The 16,516-nt window shown below is 46.5% G+C and overlaps 1 protein-coding gene across 3 annotated transcripts in view; it reads left to right on the forward strand.

The window, feature by feature from the left end:
* Positions 1-15,160, forward strand: part of LOC128832223 (tetraspanin-15-like) — a 527,474-nt gene extending 512,314 nt beyond the window's left edge. For 2 of the 3 annotated variants that reach the window (XM_054019375.1, XM_054019374.1), the window contains one exon: positions 14,629-15,160. In XM_054019375.1, the coding sequence (XP_053875350.1) occupies positions 14,629-14,853 (225 nt within the window). In that variant the 3' untranslated portion in view covers positions 14,854-15,160. Of the gene's footprint in view, positions 1-5,548; positions 6,041-14,628 lie in introns of those variants that run through there. The other variant, XM_054019376.1, reaches the window with a different exon arrangement.
* Positions 15,161-16,516: the final 1,356 nt, after the last annotated feature.

Genomic DNA, 16,516 nt, shown 5'->3' on the forward strand with positions numbered 1-16,516 from the left:
CAGAGGCAACTTGAAGCAGGCGCTTTCCATGCCACCTCCCTCTTCAGCTCAGCTCACCTTCTGAGCTTCCCCTTGCTGCCTGTTGTTTCTACTTATACCCTCCCACATGCATCAGTAGCCCAGGAATTACCACCCAGCTGCTCATAATCCCCCAACAGAAAGTGTTTAATTGCTCGCAGCTGAGCCTGTAGCCATCTTCACCCTGGAGCACTGGCAGTGATCAGGAGGCTGCTGATAGCAATCTGTCAATGAACAATGCCCCAGGTGCTTGGTCCACTGTTCCCCGGACTAGGAGCTAGTGTATCATGTTGCTGTCTAGTGACACCCCCTCCTCCCCATTGTTTGGGCTTCGGAGGTGCCCGTGTTCATGTGATCCAAGGGAGGAATGCCACAACTCTAGGTGTGTGAAAGTGCCGGTGGAGTGGAAGGTAATGAGTGTGCTCCATCAAATCACGTGGCTATTGGGAAGGTCTGTGTGGGTCTGCTCTCCCTGCATGTTAGCAGTGGGTTTTGCCTTCCTCTCTTTACTTCCCTGGTTATCGTAAAACGTTTTTCAGGAGGGCGGATCCACCAAAAGAGAACATTGCACAGGCTCCTAGTCAGAGGTGGATTAAGGTTTCCTGGGGCCCTGGGCCAGAGCAAGTGGGGGGCCCCTCACCACCGCTCCACCCCCGTTTGCCCCTTTCTGTCCCTTCCCCAGGGCCTGCCTCTGTTCCACCCAGGGCCCCCCATTACGCCCCTCCCCACTACAGCTTGACAACCCCTTTTGCTCCTTTCTGTGTGTCTCTCCCCCCCACCCCCAGGGCCCCAAGACTGGATAAGCTCTGTCCCCGCACCACAGCCCCGGGGCCACAGTGGGAGAGTGAGAGCTCCTCCAGTCCCAGGGCCACAGCAGGGGTCTGGGTGCTGGGGCTTCTCCCACCACCCCCTGCGCTTTTGTGGGGGACCAGGGTTGAGGTGCTGGGGCTTCTCCAGCCCTGGCCACCCACCACTTCTGCTGGAGAGCGGGGTCAGGGGCCGCTGGAGGGGGTCTTGCCCTGCCGCCCCGCAGCTTCTGCCGGGGTCAGGATCCACTGGGGGGCTTCCCCCGTCCTGTGGCCCGGCGGTGGATTTTTTTCCAGGGCCCCCCAGTTGGCTGGGGCCCCTGGGCATGGGCCCCAACATCCCAGTGGCTAATCTGCCACTGCTCCTAGTTGAAGGATTCATTAACTGTTCCAGAAATAGCGTTCTTTTGGTATAGCTAATTAAGAAATACAGCCTTCTGCTTTCCCTCTTACTGCCCTAACCTTTTTTTTTCTTTCCCTTTTTCAGTGTAGTGAGGAAAGGGGGAATTTAGGCCTGCATCCATAACAGGCCTAATCTCTAAACAAAACTATATCCCTTTGATAATCACCTTAAAGTGGCTGAGAGGTGGAACAATAGGGCCATACGTTGAAGATATGGAAATCCCAAAGGATCTAGAAAATCAGAGAAACAACAACGTGATGCACAAAGCCTGAGTTAGGTCCCTGTGCTCCTTATTCAGTCCATGGGGAAAGATAAGTGCCTTAGAATGGGACCCACAAAAGTCAGCACATTAGACAGGGAGCTGCCTAAACTAGCCATGGGGGAATTCTGAAAAGAGGAGCATATCTTAAGCCCTGACCCTCTCGCGGAGATAGGTACCTGAGCTCAGGCTGCTGGGAGGCACCAATCTCTGCTAGCAAGCCACAGCTGGGAACCCCTCTCCTGGAATTAGCTGGCTTAGGCACCTACTTTGTTTCTTGTGAGAATGAGTTAGAGACTTGCCTCTCTCCACACAAAATGGCTGGGGGAGGAGGTGGTGCCCAGCCCACCTTGTAACTTTTAGCCCCCCTGATAGCAGTCACCTGGTTATGTGGGATAGATTTTAGAAAGGCTTTTGACGCAGTCACACATGACATTCTCATACGCAAACTAGGGAAATGTGGCCTAGATGAAATTATTATAAGCTGAGTGCACAACTGGTTGAAAGACTATAGTATCAATGGTTTGCTGTCAAACGAGGAGGGTGTGGCAAGTGGATCCCACAGGGATCAGTCCTGAGTCCAGTACTTCAATATTTTCATTAATAACTTGCATAATGGAGCAGAGAGTATGCTTATAAAATTTGCAGATGAAACCGAGCGGGGAGGGGTTGCTACCACTTTGGAGGACAGGATTAGAATACAAAACAAACTTGACAAATTGGAGAATTGATCTGAAAGCAACAAGATGAAATTCAGTCAAAGACAAGTGCTAAGTACTACACTTAGGCAGGAAAAGTCAAATGCTCAACTACAAAATGGGGAATAACTGGCTAGGTGGTTCTGCAGGTGATAGTGGATGACAAATTTAATGAGTCAACAATTTGATCTTGTGAAAAAGACTAATATTATTCTAGAGTGCATGAATAGGAGTGTCGTATGTAAGACATAGCAGGAAAGATGTGGCAAATTAGAGAGAGTCCAGAGGAGAGCAACAAAAATGATAAAAGGTTTAAAAAGCCTGACCTACGAGGAATGGTTAAAAAACCTGAGCTTGTTTAATCTTGAGAAAAAAAGACTCGGAGGTGGGGGGGACGGACCTGATAACAGTCTTCAAATATATTAAGGGCTGTTATAAAGAGGCTGGAGATCAATTGTTCGCCTTGTCCACTGATGGTAGGACAAGAAGTTATGGGTATAATCTGCAGCAAGGGAGATTGAGGTTAGATAGTAGGGAAAACTGTCAAACTCTAAGGGTGGTTAAGCTCTGAAGCAGGCTTCCAAGGGAGGTGGTGGAATCCCCGTCATTGGAGGTTTTTAAGACCAGGTTGGACAAACACCTGACAGATATGCTGTAGGTTTACTTGGTCCTAACTCAGCGCAGGGGCTGGACTTGGTGACTTCTCAAGGTCCCTTTTGGCCTTACATTCCTATGATTCAATGATATTCTAGTGTGGGCTCCTTCCATCTCTCCTGGTAGTTTAATAGCACTGGAGCCTGAATTCCTCTGCTGATTCCAGGACAACATGGTCTAATGGACTTAAGTACAGTAGTGGAAGTCAGGAACATGTGAGATCTCATCCTGGTTTTGCCATTGAAGTATCAGGTGCCCGTGTGCAAAACACTTAAGCTCTTGTTAAGGACAACCTGGCCCTTCATTTACACAGTGATGGACACTCTCGTATAAGAACCTGGATAGATCTAAAAAGTGGTATTAGATTTTTGAAATGTGAGTTTTAAACCTTTTTCTTAGTGGGCTCTGGAGAGCACTGCCTACTGTTTTAGAGCATGACGTTCCTTTTTGTTTGTGACCTGAGTTTGCGGTCAGCATAGCAGCAGTAATGAATATGTGATGAAATAAAGTGTTTTGAATTTCTAAGCCGGCTATCAGATTCCATCAACCAGAAGTCTACCTGCTTTGCTTATTTCTTTCTGCTTCAATTCTTTGGCATAAGAATCAGTTGAACCTTAGAAGTTCTGTATATTCCATTGCACAATTTCTGGGTTGTAAATAGTGTCGGGAAGTTAATGTATTCCTCATGCCTTTAGTGATGCATGAGTCTTGAAAGAATAGCATGAGGACACATTACTATCTATTTTAGGCCTGGTCTACACTAGGCGTTTATGTCGAAGTTAGCGCCGTTACATCGAATTAACCCTGCACCCGTCCACACCGCGAAGGTATTTAGTTCGACATAGAGGTCTCTTTAATTCGACTTCTGTACTCCTCCCCGACGAGGGGAGTAGCGCTAAATTCGACATGGCCATGTCGAATTAGGCTAGGTGTGGATGGAAATCGACGCTAATAGCTCCGGGAGCTATCCCACAGTGCACCACTCTGTTGACGCTCTGGACAGCAGTACGAGCTCGGATGCTCTGAACTGCCACACAGGAAAAGCCCCGGGAAAATTTGAATTTGAATTCCTTTTCCTGTCTGGCCAGTTTGAATCTCATTTCCTGTCTGGACATCGTGGCGAGCTCAGCAGCACTGGCAACGATGCAGAGCTCTCCAGCAGTGATGGCCGTGCAATCTCAGAATAGAAAGAGGGCCCCAGCATGGACTGATCGGGAAGTCTTGGATCTCATCGCTGTGTGGGGCGATGAGTCCGTGCTTTCCGAGCTGCGATCCAAAAGACGGAATGCAAAGATCTACGAGAAGATCTCTAAAGACATGGCAGAGAGAGGATACAGCCGGGATGTAACGCAGTGCCGCGTGAAAATCAAGGAGCTGAGACAAGGCTATCAGAAGACCAAAGAGGCAAACGGACGCTCCGGATCCCATCCCCAGACATCCCGTTTCTACGAGGCACTGCATTCCATCCTCGGTGCGGCCGCCACCACTACCCCACCAGTGACCGTGGACTCTGAGGATGGGATAGTGTCCACGGCTGGATCCTCGGACATGTTAGCGGACGGGGAAGATGAGGAAGGAGATGAGGAGGACGAGGCAGTCGACAGCGCTCACAACGCTGATTTCCCTGACAGCCAGGATCTCTTCATCACCCTTACAGAGATCCCCTACCAACCCTCCCCAGCCGTTACCCCGGACACAGAATCTGGGGAAGGATCAGCCAGTAAGTGTTGTAAAAATCTAAACATTTATTTGTAACAGAACAGGAATATTAACAATTTAAAAAATGGGTTTCTCATGATTAGTTTGATTAGCTTAACGGTTCAGTCATGGGCAGTGCAACTATTGAAAAAAAATCTAGCAATGTCCGGTTTTGCATGATTGTCCTGCCCAAGCCGCTCTACTGGTTAGTCACTGCTACAGCAGCTACAGTAAAATGCGGTCTATATGTCCGGGGATGGAGCAGAAATCCTCCTGTGACATCTCGAGGAAGCTCTCCTGGAGGTAATTGGAAATCCGCTGCATTAGGTTCTTGGGGAGAGCGGCCTTATTGGGTCCTCCGTAGTAGGACACGTTGCCACGCCACGAGACAAGCAAGTACTCTGGAATCATTGCTCTGCACAGCATGGCGGCATACGGCCCTGGTCTTTGCAGGCTTTCCCGGAGCATTCGCTCTTTCTCGCTGTCAGAGATCCTCATGAGGGTGATGTCGCTCATGATGACCTGCTTTGAATGAGGTAGGGGAATGTTAGTGTTGGGACTGCTTTGCCGTTCCTTTACAGAACTGTAACCGCTGGTTTGCAGCCACGCGGTGGAGGCGGGAGAGGGGCAGCCGAAAGGGATCGTTCCCGGGGACAGCCGCGAGGGTGTGGGACAGGAGCAGACTTCCTGCTTGCCGAATTGCTGGCAGCAGGGACCGACATTGATTTCAATGTGAAATGAGGCCATTGCTAATATTAAAGTTTTAAGCTGCCACAAGTCTACGGCTTACCATGTCTGCCTGCAACAGAAATTCCGTTCTCCTGAGAGGCTTCTCAAATGTGCTGTAGAAGACCCCAGGCACTGAATGCGAAGGCCGAGAATTCGACCTTGTGCTGAGTGCGCATGTGATAGGTGCTGTGCATGGTCTTGTTCACAGAGAAAGACTATGTTCTTTGTTCACAACTACATTTATCTTTCTGAGGAATTCACTCCCTTTTTCCCATTCCCACAGCCCCATCTGCGACTGTCTCACAACCTAGCCTGTCATCACACTCCCAGAGGCTAGCGCGGATTAGGCATAAGAAGAAGAGGACACGGGAGGACATGTTCTCGGAGCTTATAGCCTGCTCCAGAGCCCAGGCAGCACAGCAGACCCAGTGGCGGGAGAACTTGACCCGAATGCACCAAGCCAACATGGATCGGGAGGAGAGGTGGCGTCAGGAAGACCAGCAGGCAACTCAAACCCTGCTTGGACTAATGAGGGAGCAAACGGACACGCTCCGGCGCCTTGTGGATGTTCTGCAGGAACGGAGGCAGGAGGACAGAGCCCCGCTGCAGTCCATCTCTAACCGCCCTCCCCCGCCACCAAGTCCCATACTCCCCTCACCCAAAGTGCACAGAAGGAGAGGCGGCAGAGTCCCTGCTAACTCTCACTCCACCCCTGCAGAGAGCTCGAGCAGCAGAAGGCTCTCATTCCCCAAAATTTGACAAGTTCTTTCCTTCCCGCCTGACACAAGCCCCCGTCCAAGTTTCACTTTCCCAGTTCCATGTTTGGTTGATAATAAAAAATACGTTTCTGTTAACTACTGTTTCCATCATGTTCTTTTGGAGGAGGGGGGGGATAGGGGGTTGGTAATTCGACAGGACAGTCACCTTTGGCAGGGTATATAGTCGGGGGCAGGCACAGCAGCAGGGCACATACATAGTGCAGTGATGCAGTGACTAGTTACCCTGGTTAGTCTGGGAGGTTGTTTTCATGTTATGTGGTGGGGGGTGGGTTGCTCTGTGACTTTGTGGCAGGGGAGGGCAGTTACAGATCTTAAGCGGCGGTCCTTAGGCAGGATCACAGAGCCACACAGCAGGGGATCTGTAACCGTCCTCCCCCTGCCACAAAGTCACATAGACCCCCCCATACACACAGTCCCTATCAGGAGGGGTGACAGGCTCCGTTGAAACAACCATCCCACCGCAGCGGAGCCTGTCAATCCTTGAGTTTAGAAGCTGCATTCGCGCCACTACAGTACACCCGCTCCGCACCACAGTCTGCGTCCCAGTTTTAAAAAATTCCCGCGAATACAGTATTAAAGAAAACGGTGTGCTTTAACAAAGTAGAACTATTTTTATTTTGAAACGTGTGTTGGAAGTGGGGTGAAGGGGGTATGTAACTGGATAGGATAGTCAACATTAACTGGGTAAAGAAACGGGGGCAGGTTTAGCTTCTCAATACACAAACTTTAAAGTCACAGGTTATCCTGCTCACTCAGGAACTTTGCTTTCAAAGCCTTCCGGATGCACAGCGCTTCCCGCTGGTCTCTTCTAATCGCCCGGCTGTCTGGCTGTGAGTAATCAGCAGCCAGGCTATTTTCCTCAACCTCCCACCCCGCCATAAAGGTCTCCCCCTTGCTCTCACAGAGATTGTGGAGCACACAGCAAGCTGCAATAACAATGGGGATATTGGTTTCGCTGAGATCACAGCGAGTCAGTAAGCTTCTCCATCTCCCCTTGAGACGTCCAAAAGCACACTCCACCACCATTCTGCACTTGCTCAGCCGGTAGTTGAAGAGTTCTTTTTCAGTGTCCAGGGCGCCAGTATAGGGCTTCATGAGCCAGGGCATTAGCGGGTAGGCTGGGTCCCCGAGGATGACTATAGGCATCTCCACATCCCCAAGAGTTATTTTGTGGTCCGGGAAGTAAATACCTTGCTGCAGCCGTCTAAACAGACCAGAGTTCCTGAAAACACGAGCGTCATGAACCTTGCCCGGCCATCCCACGTAGATGTTGGTAAAACGTCCCCTGTGGTCCACCAGTGCTTGCAGCACCATGGAAAAGTAGCCCTTTCTGTTAATGTACTGGCTGGCCTGGTGTTCCGGTGCCAGGATAGGGATGTGAGTTCCATCTATGGCCCCACCGCAGTTTGGGAATCCCATGGCTGCAAAGCCATCTATGATCGCCTCCACGTTTCCCAGGGTCACTACCTTTGGCAGCAGTACATCAACGATTGCCTTGGCTACTTGCATCACAACAACCCCCACGGTAGATTTGCCCACCCCAAACTGGTTCGCGACTGACCGGTAGCTGTCTGGCGTTGCAAGCTTCCACAGGGCTATGGCCACTCGCTTCTGGACAGTCAGGGCTGCTCGCATCCGGGTGTCATTGCGCTTCAGGGCAGGGGACAGCAACTCACAAAGTTCCAGGAAAGTTCCCTTCCGCGTGCGAAAGTTTCGCAGCCACTGGGATTCATCCCAGACCTGCAGCACTATGCGGTCCCACCACTCAGTGCTTGTTTCCCGTGCCCAGAATCTCCTTTCCACGGCATCAACATGACCCATTGCCACCGTGATGTTCTCGGCGCTGGGTCCCCTGCTTTCTGAGAGGTCTGTGCTACTCTCAGACTTCAGGACATCACCGCGTTGACGTAGCCTCCTCGCCTGACTTTTCTGCATCTGCCTCAGGGAAAGGTGTATGATAAGTTGCGAGGCGTTGAGAGCGGCCACAACTGCAGTGATGGTTGCAGCAGGCTCCATGCTCGCAGTGCTGTGGCGTCCGCGCTGTCACTGACTAGAAAAGTGCACGAACTGATTTCCCGCCGGCGCTTTCAGGGAGGGAGGGCGGGAGTGATGGACGGATGACGACAGTTACCCAAAAGCACCCTGGACACATTTTTTTTACCCAGAAGGCATTTGCGGCTCCACCCAGAATTCCAATGGGCAGCGGGGACTCCGGGAACTGTGGGATAGCTGACCACAGTGCACCACTTCCAATGTCGACGCTTTCCCCGTTAGTGTGGACTCACAAAGTCGAATTACTGTCCTTAGTGTGGACACACACGTTCGACTTTGCAATATCGATTCCAAAAATTCGATTTAAGTAAAATCGAACTACTCTCGTAGTGTAGACAAGGCCTAAGTAATGAATTGTTTTCAAAGCCACAGGGCATAAAACAAACTTATTAGAAGATCATTTGAGCTGCAAGATATGTTGATTTCAAGCCATCTGGATAGCTAAATGATGTGAAGTGTTCTGAAGATTCTAATGTTCACTTTACTTTCCATTTCTGTGGTTTTATTTTCTAACAAATAATACGAATAAAATCTTAGTATTTCATTTATATCGGGGTAACCAAACCACAGCTTGCATGCCACATGCATCTCTTTTACAGTTAGTGCAGCTCACAGAACTCCCTACACTCCCCCATTCTCCACCTACCATACTGGGAGTGGGGAGCTCAGGACCTCTGTCTTGCAGCGGGGTGGTTGGGTAGGGCCTTCTGCCCAGTGGAGAAGGGGTTCTCGAGGCTTCAGCCCCCTGGGGCATGCATGCTGTGGCTTGGGATTTCAGTAGGATCAGGGCCAAGCCCCGGCAGCCACCTCCTGCGGGGCTGAAGCCCCGAGCCCCAGCATAAGAATGGCCAGACTGGGTCAGACCAATGGTCCGTCTAGCCCAGTGTCCTGTCTGCCGACAGTGGCCAATGCCAGGTGCCCCAGAGGGAATGAACAGAACAGGGAATCATCAAGTGATCCATCCCCTGTCGCCCATTCCCAGCTTCTGGCAAAATATCTTGTGCAGGTGTGCCCCTGCTCTCAAACTTCTGAAGATTGTCGTATGCGGCTTGGAGAGTCAGTAAGTTTGGCCACCCCTGATTTATATAATGCCTTTCAAACAGAAGAATCCCTAATAATAATACTTCTAAGGTTGGGCATTTGATGGATCCAACAATAATTGGTCAATTGACTGGCCAAATATTGTCGAAAGATGGTCAAACATTTTAAAGCACTAATTTATTTGAACAGTGACCACAGAAACAAATCAATAACAAGACCTTGGGGCACTCTTACCGGAATATTTGACAATATTTGACTGCCAGCTGACATTTGACCAGTCAATTGACTGGTTTGCCGAGCCTAATTTTGCACTCTGTAGCACCTCTCTAAGGATGATGATAACATACTGTTCAAGTGCCAGCAATGTACTCCGTGGTATAAAAACAAGAAACATGGGGACGGCCCCTGCCCCAAAGAGCTTCCACTATAAGATAGACATAAAATAGACAGGATGCTCGGCGAAGCCCCGAGGATGGAACAACTGGGATTCTTAAAACAATTATTGTACTTTTAATTATCAAAGGGTGTGCTTGCCACTGTGAGGTTGATCCTGGTCTCTGCTATACAGCCTCCCAGCTCCCTTACTATCGTAACCTGTGAATAAGGGAAGACCCCTGCATGTACTAGATGATTGCTGCTTACTCTGAGCCATTGCATAGAAGCCTTTGTTGTTACAGCTTTAGATTGGATAGGGTCAATTACTAGCAACTTCCATACCAGCAATGTGTATTGCATGAGAAACACTGTCATATGTGCTGGATGTCCCACAAACAGATCCCATCACTGGGCAAGTCATTCTAATGATCAGTTTTAATAAAAGATGTTGCATAGTGTGCTATTCACAAAATAACGCAACAGCAGTGGATGGCTGAAACTAGACCCGGCAAAGAGCATGCTGTAGGGAACAATCCTGAGCTGTTAGGGGAATGCGCTATGTGCCCTAATTGGTCATAGCCTTCTCTTACTTCTGTGACTGATTGAACAACTGTAAAGTAAAACTAGATATCTGTAAGCTCCATCAGTATTAGTGTTCCATGGAAAGTGCAAAATTGTTGGTCAGTCTCAGAGGCCAAGTCAACTTCAAGCATAATTTTCGGATCACCTGCACAGACCATTAGCATGAATGGCAGAGCTTCCCTTCTTTTTCCAAAGAGAAATTAATAAATCCGATGTTGTTAATGTTTACCTGTTCACTGGAGACCACTGATTTGATTAGTTATTTCCCCATAGTCAATTTAGTGTTATGTCTGTCTGCAAATTGTGTAGCTTCTTGTTGGCAAACTCATTTTCCATTCTACTTAATGGCAAAACTGTTGTGTAATTTAAAGTGCATTACACCCAGGCCTATTTATCCCCATTTGTCTCTTCCTTTTAACATTCTCAGTTTCCAGACAATTTCACAGATTGATTAGGACTCAAATAAATCATTATTATAATTTTTCAGCTCTAAAAACAATATGCCACAATTATGTGTTAGACTCAAATTAATAAATGTGGCAGATGCAGTTTGGTTACTTCCTGATTTACACTTCAATGTCCTTTAAGCAATGTTAGAAGAAAACATGTTTGCTAATAGCATTCGCAAAATGATAGGGAAAGCCCTGCAGACTTCAAATTAGGTTATCTTAAACCATAGGATTATATAGCTTTAATCTTACACAAAGCTCCTACACCATGGGAAGTGATTTGCTTGGGAGAATAAACTCCATGTAACTTAGTAACATACTCCTCTTAATGCATTGCCCCAGCTGGTATGTGTGCACTTTCTGCACTGTATCTCAGTGCAGTTTTGGTCATTCAGAACTTTAAAAACAATTCATCACCTACAGAGGCCTATATAGAGGGCAAGTCAACCCCTTCCTCCCACCACAAGCTTCGGAAAAGTTCAATTCAATCCAAAACATTGTGTTCCTGTCCGCACACTAGACTCATTGCCCTGTGTGTTCCCATCACTGTACTGTAATAGCTGCAGAGTAGTATATCATGGGAGAGACCTACTCTTGGGTGATAGCACTGCGTAAACAGCAAGAGGTCTTTTAGGGATTGCCCTTGCTCCTTTGTTTCAAACATCCAAGCACATGAGCATGTGGCAGCAGGGTCTGCACAGCAATTTAGGACTGGTCTACTAGTTATACTGCAAGTGCGATTTTCAAACATAAATACCCAAACAATGCATTCAAATTCTATATTGGAATTCTCACTTGGCACTTGAATGTGTCAGTGCCTGTTTAATGTGATTTGAGCATCTAAATATGGATCCCGATGTCCTTAAAGCACTTGTATTTCCAAATTGAGCCCATCTGGCTCAAAACAATGAATCACAGGCAAAGGCTGCCTAGCCTTCTGAGAGAAGGCTTCACTGCTTACAGAGCACTTCTTAGTCTCTTCTGTTTCACGGCAAGATGTTTCAAATTGAATTGTTTCTAGCCAGGAGCATGGATCTGGAAGAACTAAAAGAAACACAAGGTTCCAGAGCAAAATATAATGAACGAGGTGTGTCTACCTACTGTGGTTGCGTTTCCAATTTTGCAAACCCAAGAGTTTGGACAATGTTCAGATTAGCATCTCAATTTTAGAACGCTTATCCAAACCCAGCCAAAGCATCTGAGGTATGCCCATCAGTCATCATTATTGTTCATCAGGGTCCGTCATTCCACTGTACTTGGATTCAGAACACCATATTCAGCTCACATGCAGTTGTGCCCGTGGGCACCAGAGATTGAAATTGGCCCAAAACTTTTTTCTTCCAAGGAAACTGCCATCCTCCGAAATCTGAGTAATGGAGGGGTTAATACCAAATAAGCCACATGCCGGATTTTGCTGGAACGCCTGATGTTCCAAATGAGCCCAGGAAATCTTTGATTATTACTGTTATCATCATCTGTTCTGTAAATAGTGTCTTGTACCTGTTTTTACCCTAATAAATTATCTCCCTAGCATTTTGCTCATAATCACCACTGTTGTGCCGTTTATAAGAAAATGTCAGGTGAACGCTTGTGCTAATGAAATAGGTTTTTTAGACCAAAATGCTTTATTATTTTGTTTCTCTGCATGGCAGCATATAAATAACACACTGAACCACCTCTTTCCTTCTGGCATGATAAAGCTTTTAGCAAAAAATCCAATGATTTGCCACTCTTCCCATAATGTGCACTGTGGCTGTACAATACTATGATTTCAGACCTAACTGTAATCTGGTTAGCAAGGTACTAGCGTTATAATTAATGAGATGAAGCCAATTAAGAGTGTGATATAAATGATGCCATTATTCTAGCTGAGAATTTAATGGGAACTTGGTTTTTGTAATTTTGTATTAGGCGGTTTGCATTGTTTCTTCATTTGTTGTGGTGGTTACCAGAGAAACTGAGCTGATAGCTGAAAGGTTAAGGGCCTTGCTTGGAGCAGAGGGATGGTCCAGTGGTTAGAGCTCTAGCCTGGGACAGCAGGGGTTAAGCACATGTCCTACTGAAGATTTTGTGTGTTATACTGGGCCCATCATTTATTCTCTCGCCTGTACAGAGGGCAGTTCTACTACCCCCAATCTCAGAGGGGTACCTGAGAATAAATATGTAAACGGTTGGGCAGTAACGGGGGCCATATAAGTACCTAAAACAAATCATGAGAGACTGAGTATCAAGGCTGGGCCTTAATCCTGAAAGAATGGAGAAATTCATGCCTCAGAAGAACTGAGCGCCCAAACATCACACCACAGTTAACAGGAGCTGAAAATCAGGCTACAGCTAACTCAGGAGGTTGCTAACTAAGGGATGCAAATCCAGTTCTGATCTACATCACTCATTCATATCCATCGCAGATCAGCAGCAAAGACAAGCCTATATGATGGCTCTTGTTTGATCCACATGAAATAGCTGGTGCCTCAGTTCCATTTCTAATAAATGGGACGTGTCCCCCTGCTGGCAACCTCAGCAGGGAGGCCAAAGACTGAATAGACCATTGAAACGGAACCTTTTTTCTAGAGCCAGAATAACAAAAATTAGCAGGCTGTTGTGGAGGAACGTATGCTGCCACTGCTTGTGCTGCTAATCAAGAGAGAACTTCACTCTTCAGGGACCCCAGTTCAGTAATTTGCATTCATCCAAGCATCTCAAAGAAGTTCTTTTCAAGCATTAACCATGTATTTCTGCTAAGACTCCTGCCTGTCCTCTGTGTACAGATGGGCAAACGGAGGCAGAGAGTGGGGAAATGACTTGTCCTAGGTCACCCGGCAGGATAATATCAATGCCAGGATTAGAACCAGGAGCTTATGGTTCCTGTTTATGGGCATAGTCCTCTCAAAGCCAAGTTAGTCAAATCTCATACTTCAGAGCATGATCTGATACCATTCAGGGGTTAAGAGGAGATTTGTTCTCCTATACATAGTGCCACACAATTGACTAGATGCATTATATTGTATTGGCTTTTTGCCTTTCTCTGCAGTATTTAATATTGGACTTTGCTGAAGGCAAGATCCCAGACCTCATGGTCTGAGCCAGTTTGGTGAATTTATTCACTCAAATGGACAATAACATCGACTCAAGTAATGCTGATATTTTTGCTTTGATGGCTTTGTTTGGATGCATAAATAATGACAATCAAAAATTACTGCACTTTCTCATCTACATTTGGAGAAGCCACCGGAGATTGTCTGGCTTAAATCCTTATAGTTGAACAGTCACAGATTACTTGGATATGTTACATCTCCTCTCTTTGGCCTATAAGAGCCTGTCTTGTGCTATCATTGCTGTGTTCAGGCCGCAAGTCTGTGCATATGATGTAAACCAAGTAGGCATTTAGGACTGTCACAGCAGATAAGGGGAATCAGTCTTTTGAGTGACTGAGGGAGAAATTGGAAAAGGCCAAGAGAGATGTTCACCAAACTAAATCAAATTCTTGTTCCTTTTAATGCACCTTCACCTACCCAAGCAGTAATAATGTTATATAGCACTGAAGGATTCCAAAGTGTGTTAGATACTGTGTATATCGGGCTCATTTACCTACCACTGAAATGCAGCCAACTTTACCATCGTACACGTTTGCTGCTATGCACAAATAGCTTTACAAAATTGCGCATTTTAAGAGCAGTTTCTCCACCTGAAATTCAAGGAGGCAAAATGGAATAAGCCCTATTGGAATTTGACCAGAACACGAGGGCAAACGCACCTCCTCTTGCAAAATAAAAAGTGTCGGGGGATAACTTTCAGAGCATGTTTAAAAGACTGGACCTGTAGCAGCACAGCAGTGCTGGGACATTCAGTACAGACTTAGAGCTGAATAGTACCGCCTACATCTCTTCCTGCAGTATCTTTGTTTTCCCTGGACATCTCCCATCCAAGTTCTGATTAGGCTCAGTCCTGCCTAGCATGAGACCTGAGGATTTATTAACATGACCAGGTTTAAAAGACCTTTAAAATAAAAATTTCTTGTATTTAAGGAACTGCATAAAGAGTTGACCTCACTAAATCTAATCCCTTTCAATGAATGTTTCTTGCAGGTACTTGGCCTGGTTATGGCCTGGTTATATTGGCGAAAGCTTGACGACATATACTGCAGACTGGACACTGTTGATTTCAAGGCACTTGAGGTGATAGACTTCAAAGCAGTGGACTTCACAGGTGCTGGCTGGTGCTTGTGTTTTCCCAGAGAAGGAGGCTACATTCCCGTCAATGTCACAGATGATGACGATGATGAAGAGGTTATCGGTCAAAGTAAAGTGTGAAGAGGTTCCGGTATCCTCAACGTGGCAGTTCAGAGCATAGCGCACCTGAAGGCTCAGACTAGAGAATGTGTGATGGACCTTAAGTAGGGAAATAACTAGACATCACACCCACTCGTGCTTCATCCTCAAATTCATGGGATATCTTAACAGGAATTCTAAAATAACTTAACATGGATACATGAGTAAGAATCAGCACACCCTGAAGGCACACAAAAGTGCCATAGTTTACATGCACTGTCTTGGCAACCCCAAGTATTTGTATATATCTCCCTTTTACAAAATAAATGTAACTTTTTCTTTAATCTTACTTGTTTCTGATGCGTATTTTTAGCTTCCAGAAACTGTGTGGAATTGGTAGAAAACACTGCAGTTAGCTATGGAAATATGAGTTTTAATATCCTGAGTTAGTCACAAAGAAAAGGCGGCCAGTCTGCAAAGAGAATGTGATTATAACTACCATCTCTTGCAAAGATGTGTTCTGAATGGCCTGTTCTTACCTGCACAATGTTTGATATTATTATCACTATACAATTCTTCATTTCAGCTCTCTCTCTTGACTGCATAAGGGTCAAATCTTGTGCCCTTCTCCAGAGCAGTGGGAAGCTATGGCCCAGTGGAACTGATGTGGTTCTGCTCCTGGAAGAGGTCAGGGGCAGGAGGTTGTTTAGCTTTTTTGGAACTCCAGGCCAAGCTCTGCATCACCTGAGGACCACAGTACTCTGCTCATGAGAGGTGGTGTTGGCTACTCTAGTAGGTGACCTTCCTTCTGAGCCATAATGAACCAACATCCCCCAGCATGTTGCTGCCATCATGAATAGTTTTCAGATGAGCCATAAAAGTGAGATCTTGACCATTTTTGGTTATCAAGGTTCCCATAGCACTTTTTGAAAGTTGGTATATATGATAGATAGGTAGTGGTGACTTCAATATCCACATTAGATAATTATATTCTCTTTCCTTACATTCTCCTTGTATTTCCAGTGGGATGTGTTAGTCTCACCACTTCCTGTCCTTAGCAGTTGTGTTGCTGTGCTCAGTTACACAGCTGCTGCATTTCAGTGAAGGGTGAGGGGGTCCCCCGTCTACTTGTATATAAAAGCTCTTCGGTGTCAGTCAGGATGGAAGGCACTATCTAAAAGTAAAGAAGTAGCTTTTACGCTCTCTTGGGTAACTGGAACACAGACCCATTTGCCCAGAGATTCTCCTGTAGCTTGCTTCATTGGAAGATGTCAATAGCTGTCTTGAAAAGGAATTGACTTTTCCAGGAATACGAGTCAGAATGGGGAGCCAAATCTTGGGTTATTGCTGCGAGTATATGTGCTGCTGCTTAGCTAGGGGAGATTCCCAGGGAAATGGGAATATGTCGAGCTCTTAAACCCTCCAGAACATCACTGGTGAACAATTGCTTTAATTCTTATCCTCAGGAAAACAGAAACACCCACTTCAAAGTCTGTGCTTGACCTTATTGCAATGTGATATCAGCTGGTTTTCATATTCATAGATTCCCAGGCCAGAAGGGACTGTTGTGATTGTCTCATCTGACCACCTGAATAACACAAGCTATAAGATTTCCCTATATTAATTTCAGCTGCAAATCCAATAACTGTGCTTGAATAAGAAAAATATCCTAACTGGATTTTAAAATTTCCAGTGTTGGAGAATC

The sequence above is a fragment of the Malaclemys terrapin genome, chromosome 2 (genome assembly GCF_027887155.1).
Source record: "Malaclemys terrapin pileata isolate rMalTer1 chromosome 2, rMalTer1.hap1, whole genome shotgun sequence".
In the NCBI taxonomy this organism is placed as follows: Eukaryota; Metazoa; Chordata; order Testudines; family Emydidae; genus Malaclemys; species Malaclemys terrapin.